The 17,939-nt window shown below is 45.5% G+C and overlaps 1 protein-coding gene across 11 annotated transcripts in view; it reads left to right on the plus strand.

The window, feature by feature from the left end:
• BTRC (beta-transducin repeat containing E3 ubiquitin protein ligase) overlaps window positions 1-11,329 on the plus strand; it is a 184,361-nt gene extending 173,032 nt beyond the window's left edge. For all 11 annotated transcript variants that reach the window (XM_038578563.1, XM_038578568.1, XM_038578569.1 and 8 more), the window contains 2 exons: window positions 4,574-4,766; window positions 6,663-11,329. In XM_038578563.1, the coding sequence (XP_038434491.1) occupies window positions 4,574-4,735 (162 nt within the window). In that variant the 3' untranslated portion in view covers window positions 4,736-4,766; window positions 6,663-11,329. The remainder of the gene's footprint in view (window positions 1-4,573; window positions 4,767-6,662) is intronic.
• The last annotated feature ends 6,610 nt before the right edge of the window (window positions 11,330-17,939 follow it).

The following is a 17,939-nucleotide window of genomic DNA, read 5'->3' on the forward strand; positions in this document are numbered from 1 at the left end:
AAGTCCTTTATGAGATAGGTGATTCACAAATCTATTCTCCCAGTCTATGTTTTGTTTTTCATTCTCTTCTTTTTTTTTTTTTTTTTTAAATTTATGATAGTCATACAGAGAGAGAGAGAGAGAGAGAGAGGCAGAGACACAGGCAGAGGGAGAAGCAGGCCCCATGCACCGGGAGCCCGACGTGGGATTCGATCCCGGGTCTCCAGGATCGCGCCCTGGGCCAAAGGCAGGCGCCAGACCGCTGCGCCACCCAGGGATCCCTGTTTTTCATTCTCTTAAAAGTACCTTTTGAAAGTTTTTAATTTTTGTTAAGTCCAATGTATCAACTTTTTCTATTATGGATTGTGTAATTTGCAATTATATCTAAAAAAATCTTTCCCTAATCCCAAATCACAAAGATCTTCCCATTTGTTTTCTTCTAGAATTTTTATAGTTTTAGGCTTTACATTTTGTTTTGTTTTAAGATTTTATTTATTCATGAGAGAGAGAGAGAGAAATGCAGAGACATAGGCAGAGGGAGAAGCAGGCTCTCCGCAGGAGCCCAATATGGGACTTAATCCCAGACCCTGGGATCATGCCCTGAGTCAAAGGCAAACGCTCAACCACTGAGCCATCCAGGCGTCCCATAGGCTTTACATTTTGAGTTCATTTTTGTAGATCATACAGGTATGGATCAAAGTTCATATGGATATCTAGTTGTTCCAGCACTATTTATTCAAAAGACTCTCCTTTACGTGAGTCTACTTAAGGACCTATTCAGTTCCATTGATCTTTTTGTCTTTCATGGTGCCAGTATTATACTCTCTTGGTTACTGCAGCTTTTTATTAACTTTTGAAGGATTAGTCTTTCAACTTCATTCTTCTTCAAAGTTTGAAAAGGTCCTTTGAATTTTCATGTGAATTTTAGAATCTGTTTGCCAGTTGCAACAACAACAAAAATGAGATTTTCACTGGGATTGTGATGAATCTTGATCAGTTTGGAGAGAATTAAGTTCTTAACACTTTTTTCTGGTCCATGAAACAGTTATCTCTCTCCATTTGTTCAGGTCTTTAAATTTTTCAACAGTGTTTTATAGCCTTCACTGTAAAGGTCTGACACATCTTTTGTCATATTTATCCCCAAGTATTTCATATTTTTAATGCTATTGTAAATGATACTTTAATTTTTTGGTATTTAAAATTTTTAATTTCTGAGTTGTACATTACAAGCATATAGAAATACACTTTTTTGCAATAGTATACCTTTCACTTCTTTTGTCCTCTTGTACTGATCAAGACCTTCAATACAATGTTCAAAAGAATTGGTAAGAGTGGATGTCCTTATCTTGGCGAAACAACAGTTGGTCTTTCACCATTTTGTTTACACATATATACGTAGATCTGTGTTGGCTGTAGGTTTTTGTAGATAACCCATTATCAGGGGATTAGCAAGTTTCTTTGAGTTCCTAGATTGCTGGGAGTTTTTACTAGGAATGGATTTTGTTTTATTAGGAATAGATTTTGCTAACCCCTTTTATGTGTATCCAAATGTTAAACCCAATTTTGCATCGCTATAGATCCCATGAACAAAAAAAAGGTTAGTAATCAAGGAATACTATGAACAACTCTATGCCCCCAAATTTAATAACCTAGATGAAGTGGATCAATTCCTTGAAAGATACAATCTTCTACAACTGACATAAGAGATAGACAATCTGAATGGGCCTATACCTATTAAAGAAATTGAATCAATAATTAATAACCTTACAAAACAAAGCATCAGGCCCAAATGAGTTCACTAGTGAATTCTACCAAATGTTTAAGGAAATTAAGAAATTATACCAGTTCTTCACAGTCTTTTACAGAAGATAGAAGTGAATAGTTCCTAACTCATCCTATGAGGCTAGCATTACCCTCATACCAAAAGCAAAAAAAGAAAGAAAAGTACAGATCAGTATGTCTCATCTGCGAGCTCATTTACTTCTTGTAAAGAATGTAAAATGGTGCATCCTGTACAGAAAGCAGTATGGGGGGACGCCTGGGTGGTTCAGCAGTTGAGTGCCTGTCTTTGACTCAGGGTATGATCCTGCGGTCCTCGGATTAAGTCCCACATCCCTGCTTCTCCCTCTGCCTATGTCTCTGCCTCTGTATCTCTCATGAATAAATAAAATATTTTTTAGAAAGAAAGCAGTATGGGTTTCTGAAACTATTAAAGATAGAATTACCATATGATCCAGCACCCTCACTTCTGAGTGAAAGAATTGAAAGCAGGATCTCAAGGTGATATGCACACCCATCTTCATATCAATATTATTCACAGTAGCCAAGAGGTGGAAGCAACCCAAGTGTTCATCAGCAGATGAATGCATGAAAAAATGTGGTATATTTGTACAATAGAATATGATTCAGCCTTGAAAAGAAAGGATGTACTGTCACATGCTACAACATGAATAAAACTTGAGGACATTAAGTGAAACAAGCCAGTCACAAAAGACAAATACTGTATTCTTCCACTTACATGAAGTATCTACAGTAGTCAAACCCAGAAAGTAGAATGATGGTTCTCAGAGGTTGAGGGGGAGAGAAATAGAGAATTGTTGTTTAATGGATATAGAATTTCAGTTTTGCAAGATGAACAAGTTCTGGAGATTGATTGTACAACAGTGTAAATGTACCTAGCAACACTGAACTGTACACTTAACAATGGGTAAGATAGTAAATTTTATGTGGTTTTTACCATAATTCAAAATAAAGTATTAGATAAGGTAATAGGCAAACACAATTGTATGACTAAGGTGAGTTTATTAGGCAGGATTTTTTTGGTAATATTTCAAACACTTTCCTTAAAATCTAAGTGTAGTCTTGTCACTCTCCCTATATTTAGTTATTTCACAATAAAGAAAATTTCTAAACTCATTTAAAAGACAGCAGTATGCCAATAAAATGAAGTAACTCTTTAAAAAAATTCTTGTAGTGCCTGGGTGGCTTAGTTGGTTAAGCATCTGCGTTCAGCTCAGTTCATGAACTCAGGGTCCTGGGATCCAGCCCCACATTGGGCTGGCTGCTCAGTGGAGAGCCTGCTTCTTCCTCTCCTCCCTGCCTGTGCATGTGTTCTCTCTCCCTCTCTCAAATAAATAAAATCTTTTAAAAATAAAATAAATCCTCATCAAAGTATTAGCAAACTAAATCCAACAACACAAAAATACACATATACACCATGACCAAGTGGTATTTATTCCAGGTATACAGAACTGGTTTAATATTCAAAAAAAAAAATCAACTATTTAATTCACATCAGAAAGCTAAAGAAGAAAAATCACATTGTTATATAAGTACATGCAGAAAAGGCATTTGGCAAAATCCATTATCCATTCATGATAAAAACTCTCAACAAGCAGGAATAGAGGGGAACTTCCTCAATTTCATAAAGAAAACTGCAAATTGAAACTCCAATAACATACCACCATGTCTAAAATTTAATAGATTGACAGCATGAGTTTGTTGGTGAAGATGTGGAGCAACTTGAACTCTGATATATTGCTGGTGGGAGTATAAATTGGCACAGCTTTTATAAAACTGAAAAAGTAAATAAAACTGTTTCTCTATACATGCTGAAGCTAAATATATACCTACTTCATAGCCCTGCAGTTCTAGGTGAAATGAAAGCATATATCCTTCAAAAAACATGGGCATAAATGTTCAGAGCAGCTTTATTAAATAGCCAAAACTACAGTCAGCCTTTATGTCTGCCACAGGAGAAAAGATAAAATGCAGTGTGTTCATATAAGGGCATGGCAACCAGTAATTTTTAAAAAGACCATTACATGCAGTAACAAAAAGGCACCTTGCATTGTTGAGTAAGAAAAACCAGGCACCAGAGAATACATGCTATATGAGTGTATTTATATGAAATTCAGGAACAGAAATCCATGAATTCACGATGAAAGCATTGGGATGAAGGTAGTATTGAGAAGGAAGGAGCATGAGAGCACTTTCCAGGGTGCTGGAAATATTCTACATCTTGATCAAGGTGGTAGTTACTGCCAGTGTGTGCTAGAGCAGGCTTGTACCTGCTTATGAAAGACACTTGTCAGGCTTTCAGGAATTTTACCTCACATGGGTAGTTTGAAATTAGGCACTGTAGGAATTTTTACAGCATAAAAATAGGTGAATACTTTTACAAATTGGGGATAATTAGTTGATAAACATTTACCAGCACACCTCGTATTACTGCTCATCAATTCTTGGCTTCTGATTGTAGAAGAATCCAACAGATACAGAAAGACCAGGAAGGTACTGAGGAATGTTCTCATTCAGCCTAAACCAAGGAGAGTTAGCAGTGAGAAGCTAGCATACTCTTTGGCATGGCTCAGGTCTAGTGAATATAACTTTGTACAAAATCAGCTACCCAATATTTGACTTTTTCCATTCTGCCTTTACTCCAAATTGCTTTTTCTCTGTTCTTGAAACAGCTAAATATTAGAGAAAATTATCATCATACCGTAGTCTTTCTATAGACTTCTTTTGATATGTTGCTGAATTTGGGTCCTTTTGATTTTGAGTAGTTCAAAAGTTTTTGTTTCTGCTGCTTTAGGAGCATTCTGGAAGAGTATTCCGACTCCAGTTTGATGAATTCCAGATTGTCAGTAGTTCACATGATGACACAATCCTCATCTGGGACTTCCTAAACGATCCAGCTGCCCAAGCTGAACCCCCTCGCTCCCCTTCTCGAACATACACCTATATCTCCAGATAAATAATCATACAGTGACCTCATACTTGCCCAGGTACGAAAAAAGAATTGTATACATAGCACTGTGAGTGGGAGATGGAATATTGGCTGTTGCTAGCCCTCCAGTTCCTATAAAGCAGGTGAAGCCAACATGAGACAGGGTTGGGGCTGCACACTGGACAGTGTCTTTCATCAAGGTAGCTAGTTCTAGATGATTTTTGATCTAGATCTAAATGATCTTTGTGTAGTAGAAAGAATAATTTCTGCCCCAGTTACCTAATAGGATTGTTAAAATAATATTTAAAGCAGCTTCAAAACTAAGAGTAATGACCTATAAGCCTGTGACTTTGTAGTTCCTAGATCAAACCAGTTTATGTAACAGACACCCTTTAAACCAAGTAAACAATGTGTGAGTAGACAATTTTCTTGGTGACATCTCTTGGCTGACTTCTTACAGCTCTGCCTTGTCAGTGTCATTTGATTACAAAATGTGGCTTTTTTATCCCTCATCTCCACTCCCCACCCCTTCCAAAAAATAAAAGAAACTGTCTTTTGACCTTGAAAGTAGCTCTGGGGTTGATAAAACTCCGTGTATTCTCCCACTCAAGTCTCCAACCTCCCTCTGAGGCAGGAGAACAGTTTACATCTCATCTTTATCTATGTGATGATATATTCAGATAACACCCAGTGTCAACCAGTTCAAATCCACTAATTAGGATATCACTGGGTTGGGAAAACTGCACTACTAGGGAATGTTGCTGTCATTATGATTGCTTATTTCCCACACTTACCTTAGCTCTATGGCAGAAGTACAGATTTAGTTCACTTTTCTGCACATCTTTTGTAGAGGTTCTAAGTGTGGTGGTCCAGGCCCTGCTGGGCTCACTTTAGTGCTTACAGTTCTCACAGAGGACACACTGCTTCCTATCCCTCAGCCAGGTCACACAGGCAGGCTCAGGTGAAAATCCAGATGTGTGCCCCTGTGCAAGCAACTTCCAGAGCCTTAGATTACTTATTGGTAAGATGGGTTACAGTCCCTACCTCACCAAGTTGTGGTAAGGACTGCTTTGAAATGTCCTATGTAAAATTCTTAGTGCTTAGCACAGTACCTAGCTCAGAACAAGCCCTCAGTAAAAAGTGGTCATTGTTAGTAATACTGTAATCGTCATGTACCTATCCCCTTTTTGCCAAAATTTTCTCTTCATTAGATTGCTATGGCATTTTGCCATTTTTAATATTCTTCCTGACTCTTTGATTGTTTATGTCTCCTTTCTCCTCTCACCCCTAAGAGTGTGTCTCGGGCTTTTCTTCCTTATCAAAGCTTCCTGCTTTGGCTGCTTTTTCTCTTCCCGAGGCTTCAGCTCTCATCTCAGTGTAGATGACTCTCAAATTTATATCTCAAATCCCAACTTCTGTCTTAATCTCCAGGCCACATTACCAGCCACCATCTATACATCTGTTCTTGAAGGTACCAGGAGTGTGTCTAGTGCACATTTTTAACAATCAGACTTTCTCCACATCTGTTGTGCCAGGACCCTCCAGCCAAGTGGCCAGACAGCTTTACCCAGCTGCCCCACTTCTGCTGATGGCACAGCTGTGCTTCTGGCCATTCAGGGCCAGAACCTCAGAGCTGGCCTTGCCTACTCCATCATTACAGGGAGCAGGTGAGATCTTGATATACCCACCAGAGTCACTCTTAATCTCACGATGTCAGAGTAACTACTCTGCATGAGTGCTGCAGCCTGAGCATGTCAGTGAGCCCCACCATGACCCCAGGCAGGCTATGTAGCCTTTGACAGAAGCTCCTGCTTTGAACATGGGCAGAGAGCAGGTGTTGGAAGGACCTCTGAGCCTTTCTCCCAATTGACAGCTAAGTTACCATTCTTCTCCTCTTAGAGCAAGTGAGGAATGTAGGGAAAGGGACTAATGACTGTGCTCTGTTTTCACACAGGACTCATTAAAGTTGCGGTATTTAACATATCTGCCAATACCAGGATGAGCAACAACAGTAACAATCAAACTACTACCCACTTCCCCGGACTAGCCGAGGAATGGGGCTTTGAGACTCCTGTTGGGACACAGTTGGTCTGCAGTCGACCCAGGATGGTCTACTCAGCACAGCTGACTGCTTCCGTGCTGCTATCAGAAGATGTCTTTATCTTTTGTGAATGATTGGAACTTTTAAACCTCACCTCACCTCCTCTCCTTTCCTCTGCACCTGTTTTTCCTTATTTGGTTCCAGACAAAGATGACTTATAAATATATTTAGTGTTTTGCCAGAATCTCTCTTGCTTTGCTGTTAAGCAGAAGAACTAGTTTCCCTATATAGCCTTCTGGGAGACCAACTTCTATGGTACAGGGGGTATAACTTCAAGCCAGACAGCACCTAGGAATGCCCAGCACCCGGCAGTATCAGCCCAGCCCCACTGTGCTTAGGAGGAGCTGTCTGTCTATATAGCCTTTGAGGAGAGAGAGAAAGAAAACAAAAATACACACTGGAAGATCTGGGCCTCTTTCCTTAAATCTCTTTCTGTTTCTGTCCCTCTTCCCTTATCCCCCACTCTCCTTCAACCTGTTTCTCTGCTGCACCTGAGAAGAAAGAGTATGAAGAGAGGTTCTCAGTTAACATGAGGCAAATCAGTGAGAAAATGCCACACTTGGAAGAGATAAATGCTGTTCAGTCGAAATTTCAAATGCAGGCTTTTGCTGCAGGTGACCTTGTATGGCAGCAGTGGGTTCTTAGAAGGTACTCCCATCATATTTGCAACTCTTCTCTCTCTCTTCTAACACCACCCCCCCTCCAAAAATGGTGGGGGCAAGGGCAGAAATTGCCTGGGCTCCATCAATGGCCGCATCTTTTCTGGACTCAGCAGTCTCCTCGATTCCATGTAGAGTTTAGAAAAGAGTTGCTGATTGCATTTCCTCTCATTAACAATTAGATGTGTAATAAAAAGCATTGTACTTCATCTTAAATCACTGGTAAGGTTCAGCTGAAAGGTTTGAAATGGCCAGAGCCAGCTTCTGGGTGCATTCTGCATAATGGTTCACACCTCTGATTTGCTCATCGGGGTCTGTGAGCACCCAGCACCTGTGTCTTTGCCAAGACCACAATCAGAGAAGCTAAAGAGGTAGTCAGGGGTAAAAGTGGATTTCTTTCTCATTTAGAATAGTAAATATATCATCTCTCAGAAAGCAAGCTAATCATCTCAACCTTATACTGCAGAACCTTCCTCCTGCTTTTCCCAAACATGGTATTTTACAAAAGGGCAAATCTGCCAGAAAGAGGATCAGGGTGAAGTTTGGCACACAGGGTTTGCTAAATGGGGCAGAAACTGCCTTCTCTTTCCTTTTATTCCTTCCCTGGCCTTATTTAACTCTCCACTTTCCCCAGTCAATAAAATTTCTCTGGAAGTTGGTAAACAACATAAACAAATGGACCTCAGCAAGGGCCAGGCCACCCTGACCGCTTAAAAGGCAGCTGTATGAGTGTCGGGCAGGGCACATATGCCACCCCAACTTGGGAACACAGTTCTTACTACCAGCATGTGCCCAGCTTGTTTCCCAGGGCAGCACGGAGCTGCATCAGCCCTCTCGTGTAGCATGGGCACACCCATCACCGGCCCAAGGCCACACTGCAGTCTCTACTTTCTCTTGGAAGCTGAGCAGTCAATCAGGTCTGTTTCTGTTCCCAAGCAAAGCAGTTGAGTAAAAGAAAGCCTCTTTTTAACCAGCTGCTGTAAAAGCATCAGAATGGGAGCCAGTTGCAGATGACCTCTAACCCAGACTACCTTTAGTTCAGCAAGGGGGAGAGGAAGAGAACGCCATCTTCCCCCTTCCCTTCTGATTTAACTGAATGTTGTTGTTATGTATTGAGAGGCAAGTTATGCACATGCATTTTTCCTTTCCAACTTCATGAGTGCTTTTAAGCTTTTCATTCCAGGATATATTCAGGAAATATTTCCCAGTATAATATGGCATTGCCTGGGAAGTATCTTCTCTTCCCAACTACCCAAATGCTACAGAGAAATGTTTCTATGTAGCCATCATCAGAGTTCCTTGTCTATTGTGTTGGCTACTTTTGGCTTTTTGATTGGTTACAGATTTTGCTACAGGTGAGGCAGAGGGCCATCAGCCGGGAGTAAAACTCATCAGCCCTGAGTAAGATCAGGCATTAAAGAGGCATGGATTTCAAGCTGTTTGAAAATATTGTCCAATAGCCATAACTTTACTAGCCCTTCTCTTATATGCTGCTATTTAAAAGTGGGAGCTGTTGAATATTCATTGGTGCCCGGGGTTTTGCTCTCCCATTTAGGTTCAGTTGAAGGTAGATAATTTCTAAGATTGTTTTGAAGCTTGTCCAGTACGATCACAAATGAGATTGAGGGTGGAGCCTGCAGTCTGGAGCCGTTAGCTCCATCAAGCATGTTCTCCCCAAGTTGTCCTTTGCTGCTGATGGAAATGGGAATGAAGTTAAGTGGTCTGAAAAACTGAGTCAGTCACATTTCTCAGCTCTGGGGGTCATTTACCAGTTCATTGTAGAAGAAATAATCAGGTAAGTAGAAGTTCATTTCCAGAGAAGGTAAACCCCACTTACCATCTCTGCATGATTTCGGTGGGAATTGATTATCACTAATCCCCAACTGGGCTAGAATAAATGTAAAGTTTGACCTTTTTAAAAAGAAAAGAGAAACAAAGAAAGTCTCAATACAACTAAAAGGAATGGTAGAAAAGGAGCTGAAGGAGTCTCTTGGCTCTGAAATGGCATGTCTCCATTGTAGATTAGTCACTTCTCACTAAAATTCCAGTGTGGGCCTGAAAACGGTGTTTCTTAAAGATGGGAGGAAACCCCTTCAAAGGTGGGCACACAAGGAGCATGTGCATGCATCTGCACCCAGGAGCTCTCCAGTCACACTGGGGCTGCTTGGACAAAACCAGCATGCCTTGCTGCACATATATGTATTTTCACTGCTGAGAACACCCTTTTCCTTTCTTATGTGCAATTGGAAAGTGGACATGAATTGTGAATGGAGGCCTTTTACACTTGTCCCTTGGCAAAATTTTTTCTGGAGACTCTTCACCAGAAATTTCAGAGACAGGACTCTCTGGAACTCTATTGTCAAGTAATAAAGTCTGGCCCTCATAACTTGTTTCTGAACTGGAAAAAAAAAAACCCTTAGGCCCCTAAATCATTCTGTTTTCTGCTTAAGAAAAATCTTTTTTATTTTTCTTTTGTAAAGTCATAAGCTGAAGAGAAGAAAATATGCACTCTTTTCTCCTCTGCCGTCTCCTGGTACCCATTGGTCAGAACAGCTGTGGTTGGTCTACTCCTTGCTTAGCACTTGACTGTATGTGGAAACCAAGGGCTTGGGGTGGAGGGTGGTGAGGGATATTGAAAATAGAGTGGTTTTTTTTCTTTCCTAGAAGTAGATTAGATACCTTGGTATTGTTGACCTTCTTGGCATCTTCCATTTTAGATGTAACATCTTCCTGTCTGAAGTGCGAGCAGTCCAACCCAGAATGGTGCAGGCATGAGAGCCTAGGCTGCAAGCTTAATTTGGGAGGAATCCAAAGGTACTTCTTAGTGGAAAAAGGGATGCTTAGATACCCACCACCTGTGACCATCACACTCTTTGATGATCAGGTTTACCATATGACTTTAATCCACATTTCTGATCTCCTTCCCTATTTGGATGAGCTGAACAGATATCCCAAGAGCTGGAAAACATGAAAAGGTGCCCTTGCTTCTTCTTGCCTTCCTCTTTTCCCTCCTAGAATAACTCTCACTTACAATCAGCACACCTAAAGCCTGCAGGCTGACTTCATCTCTCTGGGCTTCATTTACACAGCTAATCACGTACAGACCAGAGCTGCTTACTTAACATTGGCACAACATAATCAGTGTCAGAAAGATAGCCATCTCTTAGGGTAATAAAGCTGAGTTTTGCTGGTTCTGTCTGTAGTTCATTTGTGACTTAAGGATACTTGGAACTGAGGAGAGAAACCAAAAGAGCACAATTATGGCTGCCTGATTTCTAGTGGAACTTAATGCATTGATATCCAGAAACCTCTTCTGTTAGAAATTGAGTGCAAAATTGATCTACAATTTCCTGAAGTCAGATGACCTCTAAAATATGCTCTCCAGCTCACCCAGCTTCTGGTTGGCTGTGTGTATATTTAAGGATCAGGGTGGTAAATGGCATTATAAAGTGTCCCTTCCTCTCTTATCCATTTCTCTTCTTGGACACTGAAGGAAAAGACCAACAAGGAGGGTTAGACCTTTGGGTACCAAGGAAACTAACACCTTCCCAAATCAGTGATCACCCAAGCCCATCCAGACTGTTGTAAGGCATGTTCGCTGGACTTCAGCTGTGGGGCAGGCCTGGCAACGAGTGTGAGCTTCCCTGAGAGCTTTCAGTTGGTTTGGCTCAGCCCTCTGTTCTCTAGACTCTTAAGTACTGACTGCTTTGACTTTTGTGGTTATGTTATCGTGATGTGTAGTCAAGGTACAAATATGTTCACAACCTAGGATCATGGTAAAATAGTGTGTTCTGAATTTTTTTAACTGTTCCAAAAAAAGTAACTTAAATTACAAATATAAGATTAAAGTGAGTTTTCTAAGTGTCTTGTCTCTTTGCCCCAACATCAAGATGACAATGAGTTTTGATATATAAATTGAACAGAGTACACAGATACCTTTTAAGATAATCTGACATGGGAAAACATTTAGAGAAGTCAGGGCCAAATGGTGTGAAAAAATACGGGACCCCTGGCAGACAAGTAATGGTCCATGATGAATTAAATTGAAGCCAAAGTGATGTCTAATTTAGGAACTGGTCACTATAGCCTCAGCCTGCCACAACCCAACCAGGGCCCAGAACTTAGATTTTCCTCTGCTTCCTCAGGGACTGAGAAGATGGGTTCCCCCTGCATCCCATTTGATCAGTTTCTGGAAAGATGAGCTCACATTCAGGAGCAAACTCCAACAAGCTACAAAAAATGAAGGGACTGGGGCTCCTGGCTGGCACAGTAGGTAGAGCATGTGACTCTTGATCTTGGGGTTTTAAGTTGGAGCCTCATGTTGGGTGTAGAGATTAGTTAAAAATAAAACCTTTAAAAGAAATTTTTTTTTTAATGAAGGGAGGAACATTGACCATCTGAGGGAGAACACTGCTACTCCAGGTGGACCCACCCCCTTCCCTCCTTAAACCAAATCTTGGCAGATGGGTACATGGTTCTAGGCATAGACAGACCCCCTCTACTCCCTCTTGTTTTACATCTGTGGGCTTTTAGTGGTAGTGCTCCTCAGTGCTTGACTAGAGACTCCTTGGATCTGTTAGCCTCTGGACTCGGTGCCTGTCTTACCTGGAGTGACAACATGGGTATGGGAGCTCTCAGACTGTTAAATATCCAGGCTCCAGTGCAGAACTGCCCTGTGAGAACCAAAGACACGTCAGAGCCTCAGATGCACCTGGCATTTTGCAGGTGGGGAACCTGGGTAGCAAGAAAGGGGGCTCTTCACATTGCTTGAGAGGACACTAGAGTCTCCTCCCTAACAACTAGACCACCCAGGCCATTGGCATCTACTCAGCTGTCACTCACCAGCCAGTCTCCTGAGCCCATAATTGAGCAGAGGCTGGGCCTGGGTATTATGGGTCTCACCTTCAAACCAGTGTCAGGAGAGCTGGCATTTAGGGCATACCCTTGGAAGACTCAGCCCAGAAGTCACTGTCCTAAAGCAGGACTGGTCTGGAATCCCTCTGCCTTGAAACCTAGAACTGCACCACCCTTGGCAATGACTAAGGGAGGAGACCTCTCTTCTTCCTGATTGGCTCTTGCCAATTAAGAGCATTTTATTAGGCTGCTAATTAAAGGCACTTCGTTAGCAGCGGGAGAGGCCGGGTGGGTGCCTGGTGAGATGGAGCTGAAGCCAGGAGAAATTGTTTTCCTCCCCCCACGGAAGCAGAGCCTCTCAGGGAGCCCTCTCAGTCCCCCCAACATTTCCTGCTGCGCCTGCCACACCCCTTGCTTTCAATTAGCAGCTCTGAGGGGAGTGAGGTCATTACCAAGCCCAGGTGGAGAGCCCTCCCCTGCCTAAGGACACATGAGGCCCTTGGGGAGTCCAGCTGCCCGTCTGTCCATGCACCATGTTTGGAGTGACCCAGTCAAGGAGAGGCTAGGCCACCCAAAGGTTTGTGTTTGTTCTTCCTAATGAGGAATGGCCCGCAGGTCCCCATCACTGAGGCTGCTATTTGTGGTCACCTGGTGAATAGGATGACTGGTCACTTGATCACATGATGTGAATCCCCATGCCCCCTTCCTCACCAAAGGCCTCTCACTATGTTATTAGGAAGTGTAATGTTCCTACTGATCACTTTGCAGGAGCTGAGCCCCCATAGACCCAGAGTGGGCCCGGTGGGGAGGAGGGGCTGATGGGTATACAATCCCAGCCACAAAGATCTGAGAGGACTTTAGTCCTGAGTTCATCACACATTGAGGCACTTGCCTTGCATGGTCCAAATGAGCCCAGGCAAGTCCCCTTCCTCCAGCAAGAGAGGAGGGCCTGGCTATGACTTAGCACACGGGGTCTGGCATGCAGAGTCAGAGTTAGCCCCTCTCCAGAACCCTCCCTGTCCCATCTTGCTGCCCTCCTCACCCCCTCACTTAACTGTAGAATTAGCACCAGCCCAGACTGGGAGGGCAGATTTATGGCTAGGCCTGCCTCCCTCCATTTAACCCGAGGCCGGCCCGGGCTCCAGACACTAAATTAGATTTTTGACAATTAGAGAGACTAATGGGCACATAGCCATCCCCAGAGCCAGATATCCAGCAAGGCTGTCTTTTAATATCCACCACTGCCCAGCCGGCTCCTTCTGGCCGCCCTCCTCTTTCCCCAAGTGGGCATTTCTCTCCTGTGCCCTGTACCTCTCTGCCAGGGCTCTACATGGACTACTGAGGTTCCTCTGGTTCCTCTTCCCTTGATTTTCTTACATTCACCTTCCCGCCCCGTGCCCAGTGCCAGTTCTGTTCTAGGGCTTTACCCCTCCTCATTCTCGGGTCACTTTGCCATCTCCACCTTCACCAGGGCCCATCCCTCTGTAATCTTTCTATCTGCTCCCAGCAGACTGCAAGCCCCTTGAGGGCAGGGGTTTGTGCCCTGCCCACTTCTACATGCCCAACCACCAATGGGTTCAGTAAATGTTTCCTAAGCCTGCCTCCCCATCCTCCCCTTGAGCCCCTGGACCTTGGAGGCCGCCCACCTGCCCTCCTAGCCCCAGGCCCAGCCCTGGCTCTGGCCTGGCTATGCTCTAGCGTGGGCTGGATCCCTCGTCCCTGCCTCCCCTCCACTCTGGCCAGTCTTGGGCTGGGCGGGTAATGAGATTGCAGTAAGTGGTGTTGGGGGGGGAAGCTGCTCACATTCACTCAGGCAGACTCATAGCTCTGTCAGGCTGATTGGTCCTGAGTGGAGGCACAAACGGCCCCCCACGGACACACTGAGATTGGTTATAAAATTACAAGCATTTGTTCTGCTGTCAGTGGTCTTCCCTCCCTCCCCTCTGCCTGCCTGCCTGGACTCTCCACCCTCCCCACCCCAAGCTCGGTCTCCCCTGGGGTCAGCCCACACACCCCAAGGGACCCTGGCCAGGGGCCACCCCAGCAGACAGAGCCAGGAGGCTAGAGCCATCGAGCTCCCAATCCAGGCTGGCATTCCTGCCTTGACCCTAGGACGGTCACAGCTCAGGTTGGCCTCAGAGTGACCTGACCCTGTGCTTAGTGTTTCCTATTCCCTGAAAGTAAGTGAGGGTGGGGGCCCAGGGCTAACAGGCCTTGGAATCCAGATGCTCAGATCCCAAAACAAGATGTCCTGAGGCCAGGCATTCTGGACAGCCAGTGCCCACAGCTTTTGAGGTGGCCCTGGGCAGCAATAGGGGATGTGGAGGGAGTAGGTGGAGGCCTTTCCTCCTGAAGGAGGGAGCAGCAGCAGCCAAGTCACTGGGAGGAGTTCCCCTCTCTTCTCTTCATGTGACCAGTCCCCTGCCCTGACCCCAGATAAGGACAAATAAGCCCTCAGGATAGTTCCCCCCCACCCCAGTCCCTGATACCTGAGCCAGACCTAAAAGCCAATATGGCCCACCAGATTCCCCATTATGGTTACCGTATCCACACTGAGTCCCCTTTGCCTGCCCCTGGCCCAAGGGTCAATGTCATGGGTCCCTCTGGCCTTTGCAGGGGCCTGATTACCCCCAAGCTGATATGCCCTGAAATCCTATTTTGTGCTCCCCAATGAGGAATGTGTGATAACTCTCACAGAGATACCTGCTCTTCCCTGACCCGGCTCCCTTGCCTGCTGCACACCATCCCATACTCCCTCATGCTGGCTTCTTGGCCTCCTTCCACCTTCAATCCTCCAACAAGTTCCCAGCCCCTGGCCCTTGCTTGTCCCGTCAGCCCCAGCCTCAGTCTCTGCCTGTCTGTCCTGCCAGGAGGCACCAGGACATCCTGTACCCACTGGGGGATGCTGCTGAGAGGAGGGTTTCCCAGCTTAGAGTAGGGAGCTTTTCAGGGGCAGCATGTCCTGGCTGCTGGCTACAAGGTGCCTTCCTACCATCCGTCATTCATTCTCAGCCTGGAATGTATTTGCTGTAATTACATCTTTAATTAGGGTGGTGACGGCTCATTGTTCACCAACAATGATGGATCAGATCCTCCTGCTTGCCATCCTCCCTCTGTCCAGCACCATCCAGGTCAGCTCTCCCCCGACTCTGAGATTGGGAAGAATATGAAAACCTGCTCTTATCTCACTGAGGCCCAGAGCAGCCATTAGCTCCACCCCAATAATGATTATGTCCCTTTAGACCCCTGGGGACTCCTAAGGGACTGGTTGGACCCTGGTACTTCTACCCAGGGCTCCCTTACAAAAAGGTGAGGCCACCAGATATCTCCGTGGTCCAAACTGGCTGGGTTGGGAAGGAGGTGGTGCAGTGTTGCTCATCTTTACCTCTAGACTGGGCCCTGGGCCACGCATTCATCATCCATTAGGCTGACCAGCAGAGAGCCTTCCAACTCTAAGCTGTGGAATATATGGGTGGGCAGTCTTATCTCCATGCTCTCCTGTACATTAACCAGGATCTCCAACCAAGGCCTCCACTGCCATAAGCTTACACTAGTCCAGGCGATAGATCCAGGCCCAAGTCTGCATGTGGTGGTGGATGCTCAATGACTCCATGAATGACCCATCAGTCAGTGAGGGGAGATGTGTTCTGGGAAGGCAGGGCTTAGATGCACTGGGCTGGTTGGAAACCCAGCTTCGCAGAGGGGCCAGGATGGGCAGTTAAGGCCCAGGCCTCTTGAGCTCCTGAGGCCTCGGGAGATTAAAAACCCTAATCTGAGTTATAATTCCAGCGTGGTACCTACTGGCTATATGACATTGGGTGAGTTCCCTAACCTATGTCTCAGTTTACTCATAAAATGGAGATGAAAGCAGTGCCCTATTGCACAAGATGACTGCAGATTCACGAAGCTACTGCACATCAAGTCTAGGCTAAGGTGGTAGCAGCTGCAAGGAAGGGTGGCAACTGAGCAGCTGCAGAGAACCCACCTCTACTGTGGCAAGCTAATGGCACCAGGAGCTAGGAGGTAGCTTCCATCTTGGTTTGAGGAAGGCCTTGCCCACTATAGGCACTGTTGGGCACGGTGGGAGGAGCGGGAGGGCTGTGATAAGGGTGGTGTTAAGGTGCACAGCAGTTGCCCAGGACATGCTTGCTGATAGGAATTGGCTGACTGCCTTTCACAACTTCAGGGGCTCTTCCCCAGTGTGGTCAGAATCTGGTCAGAGTAGGGGCCCTAATGAGGGAGGCCAGCATGCCCTGGCCTCACATAGGAGGGGCTGGGAGGGAGGGAGAGCCTGGGGGCCCAGCAGGGGAGCCTGGCCTATACCTTATCATTAAGGGTACTAAGCTTCGGGGTGGAGGAAGGGAAGGGGAAACAGATGAAGTCCACCCTCTGCCCCTTCTACCTCCCAGCTCTAAAATTCTATGACTTCCCTCCCTCAATGGGGCCCTGTCATCTTTCACAGAGCCTCCCTACAGCCAGGGGTGGCTCCCTATGGAGTCCCTCGTCCCCAGTGATCCTCTCCACCTTGCAGGGACCCTTTCTCCCCAGGGTAACTCCAAGGCCCAGGCTGGAAAGATGAGCCATACCTAGCGGTAAGTATGCGCAACATTACATATGTATATTGGAGAGTAAATAACCCCAAAAAGCGCCTTGTAAATAGACTCCGAGTTTATCCTTTATTAATGAGGCACCGAGTGCCCTGCTGTTTTAGAGCAGCGAGACTTTCATAATATCAAAACCTAAATTACACTTGCGTCTCTCATCCCAGGGATGAGCATCTTTAGGCTCTGTTTGCAGAGTGAGTAAGCAGGGATCCCTCCTTGCCTGCCTGGGACTTGTTGGCACCTTTCTACTCCTGGAGGGAGGGTGGCGGATGGGCACCCACACCCAAGTCCCCAGAGAACTCCGTGTTGAAGGCTCCAGGGTCCGGTGGGTGAGGGCTGCCTGGGATGCAGCCTTCATTCTGTATACAGAGTTTACAAGATCAAGGGGGGTAGACCCGGGCTCTGAGGTTTGGAGGGATGGGATGGGGCAGTAGCCACTTGCTTGCTCTGGAACCAAGTTACTCCCTGTCTTTCAGCTTCAGTTAACCCATGTGTAAAATGGGGATAATTCTTCCTCATAGGATGGTTGTGAGGCGTCAGTTAATGAGTCAGAAGTGGGGGGCCAGTGCAGAGTAGGTGCTTGGTAAATGTGCTATGATGGTGATAATGCAAACAATTAGCTCCCCTCTTTGAAAGAGGACACCAGTGTCTTCATTTCCTGGATCAGACCACATGTGGGACCACAGAGCTCCGGCCCCATCCCGGCACCAAGGTCCTGAGCTGAGAGGGCATTACCAGCACCCACCTCAACGCCAGCATGATTAAGACATGACCTGCCAGTGACACCTTGCCCCAACCCTGAGCTCAGTCAGGGCCAAGGGCCAGCACCCTCTTGGCCCCTGTGACTGCCTAGGTCAAACACCCCTCTCAGGCCCTTTCGGAATTGTGCCCACCAGACCACAGGCCTGGGCCAAGCCGGGCTAGGTCAGCAAGTGGACAGCCAGGCGCTGTGTGGGCAGGATTTACAGCCTGGCCGGCCAGGCTCCTGGTGCTCCAGTGGGCGTCATGTCGAA

The sequence above is a fragment of the Canis lupus genome, chromosome 28 (assembly GCF_011100685.1).
Source record: "Canis lupus familiaris isolate Mischka breed German Shepherd chromosome 28, alternate assembly UU_Cfam_GSD_1.0, whole genome shotgun sequence".
Lineage (NCBI taxonomy): Eukaryota > Metazoa > Chordata > Mammalia > Carnivora > Canidae > Canis > Canis lupus.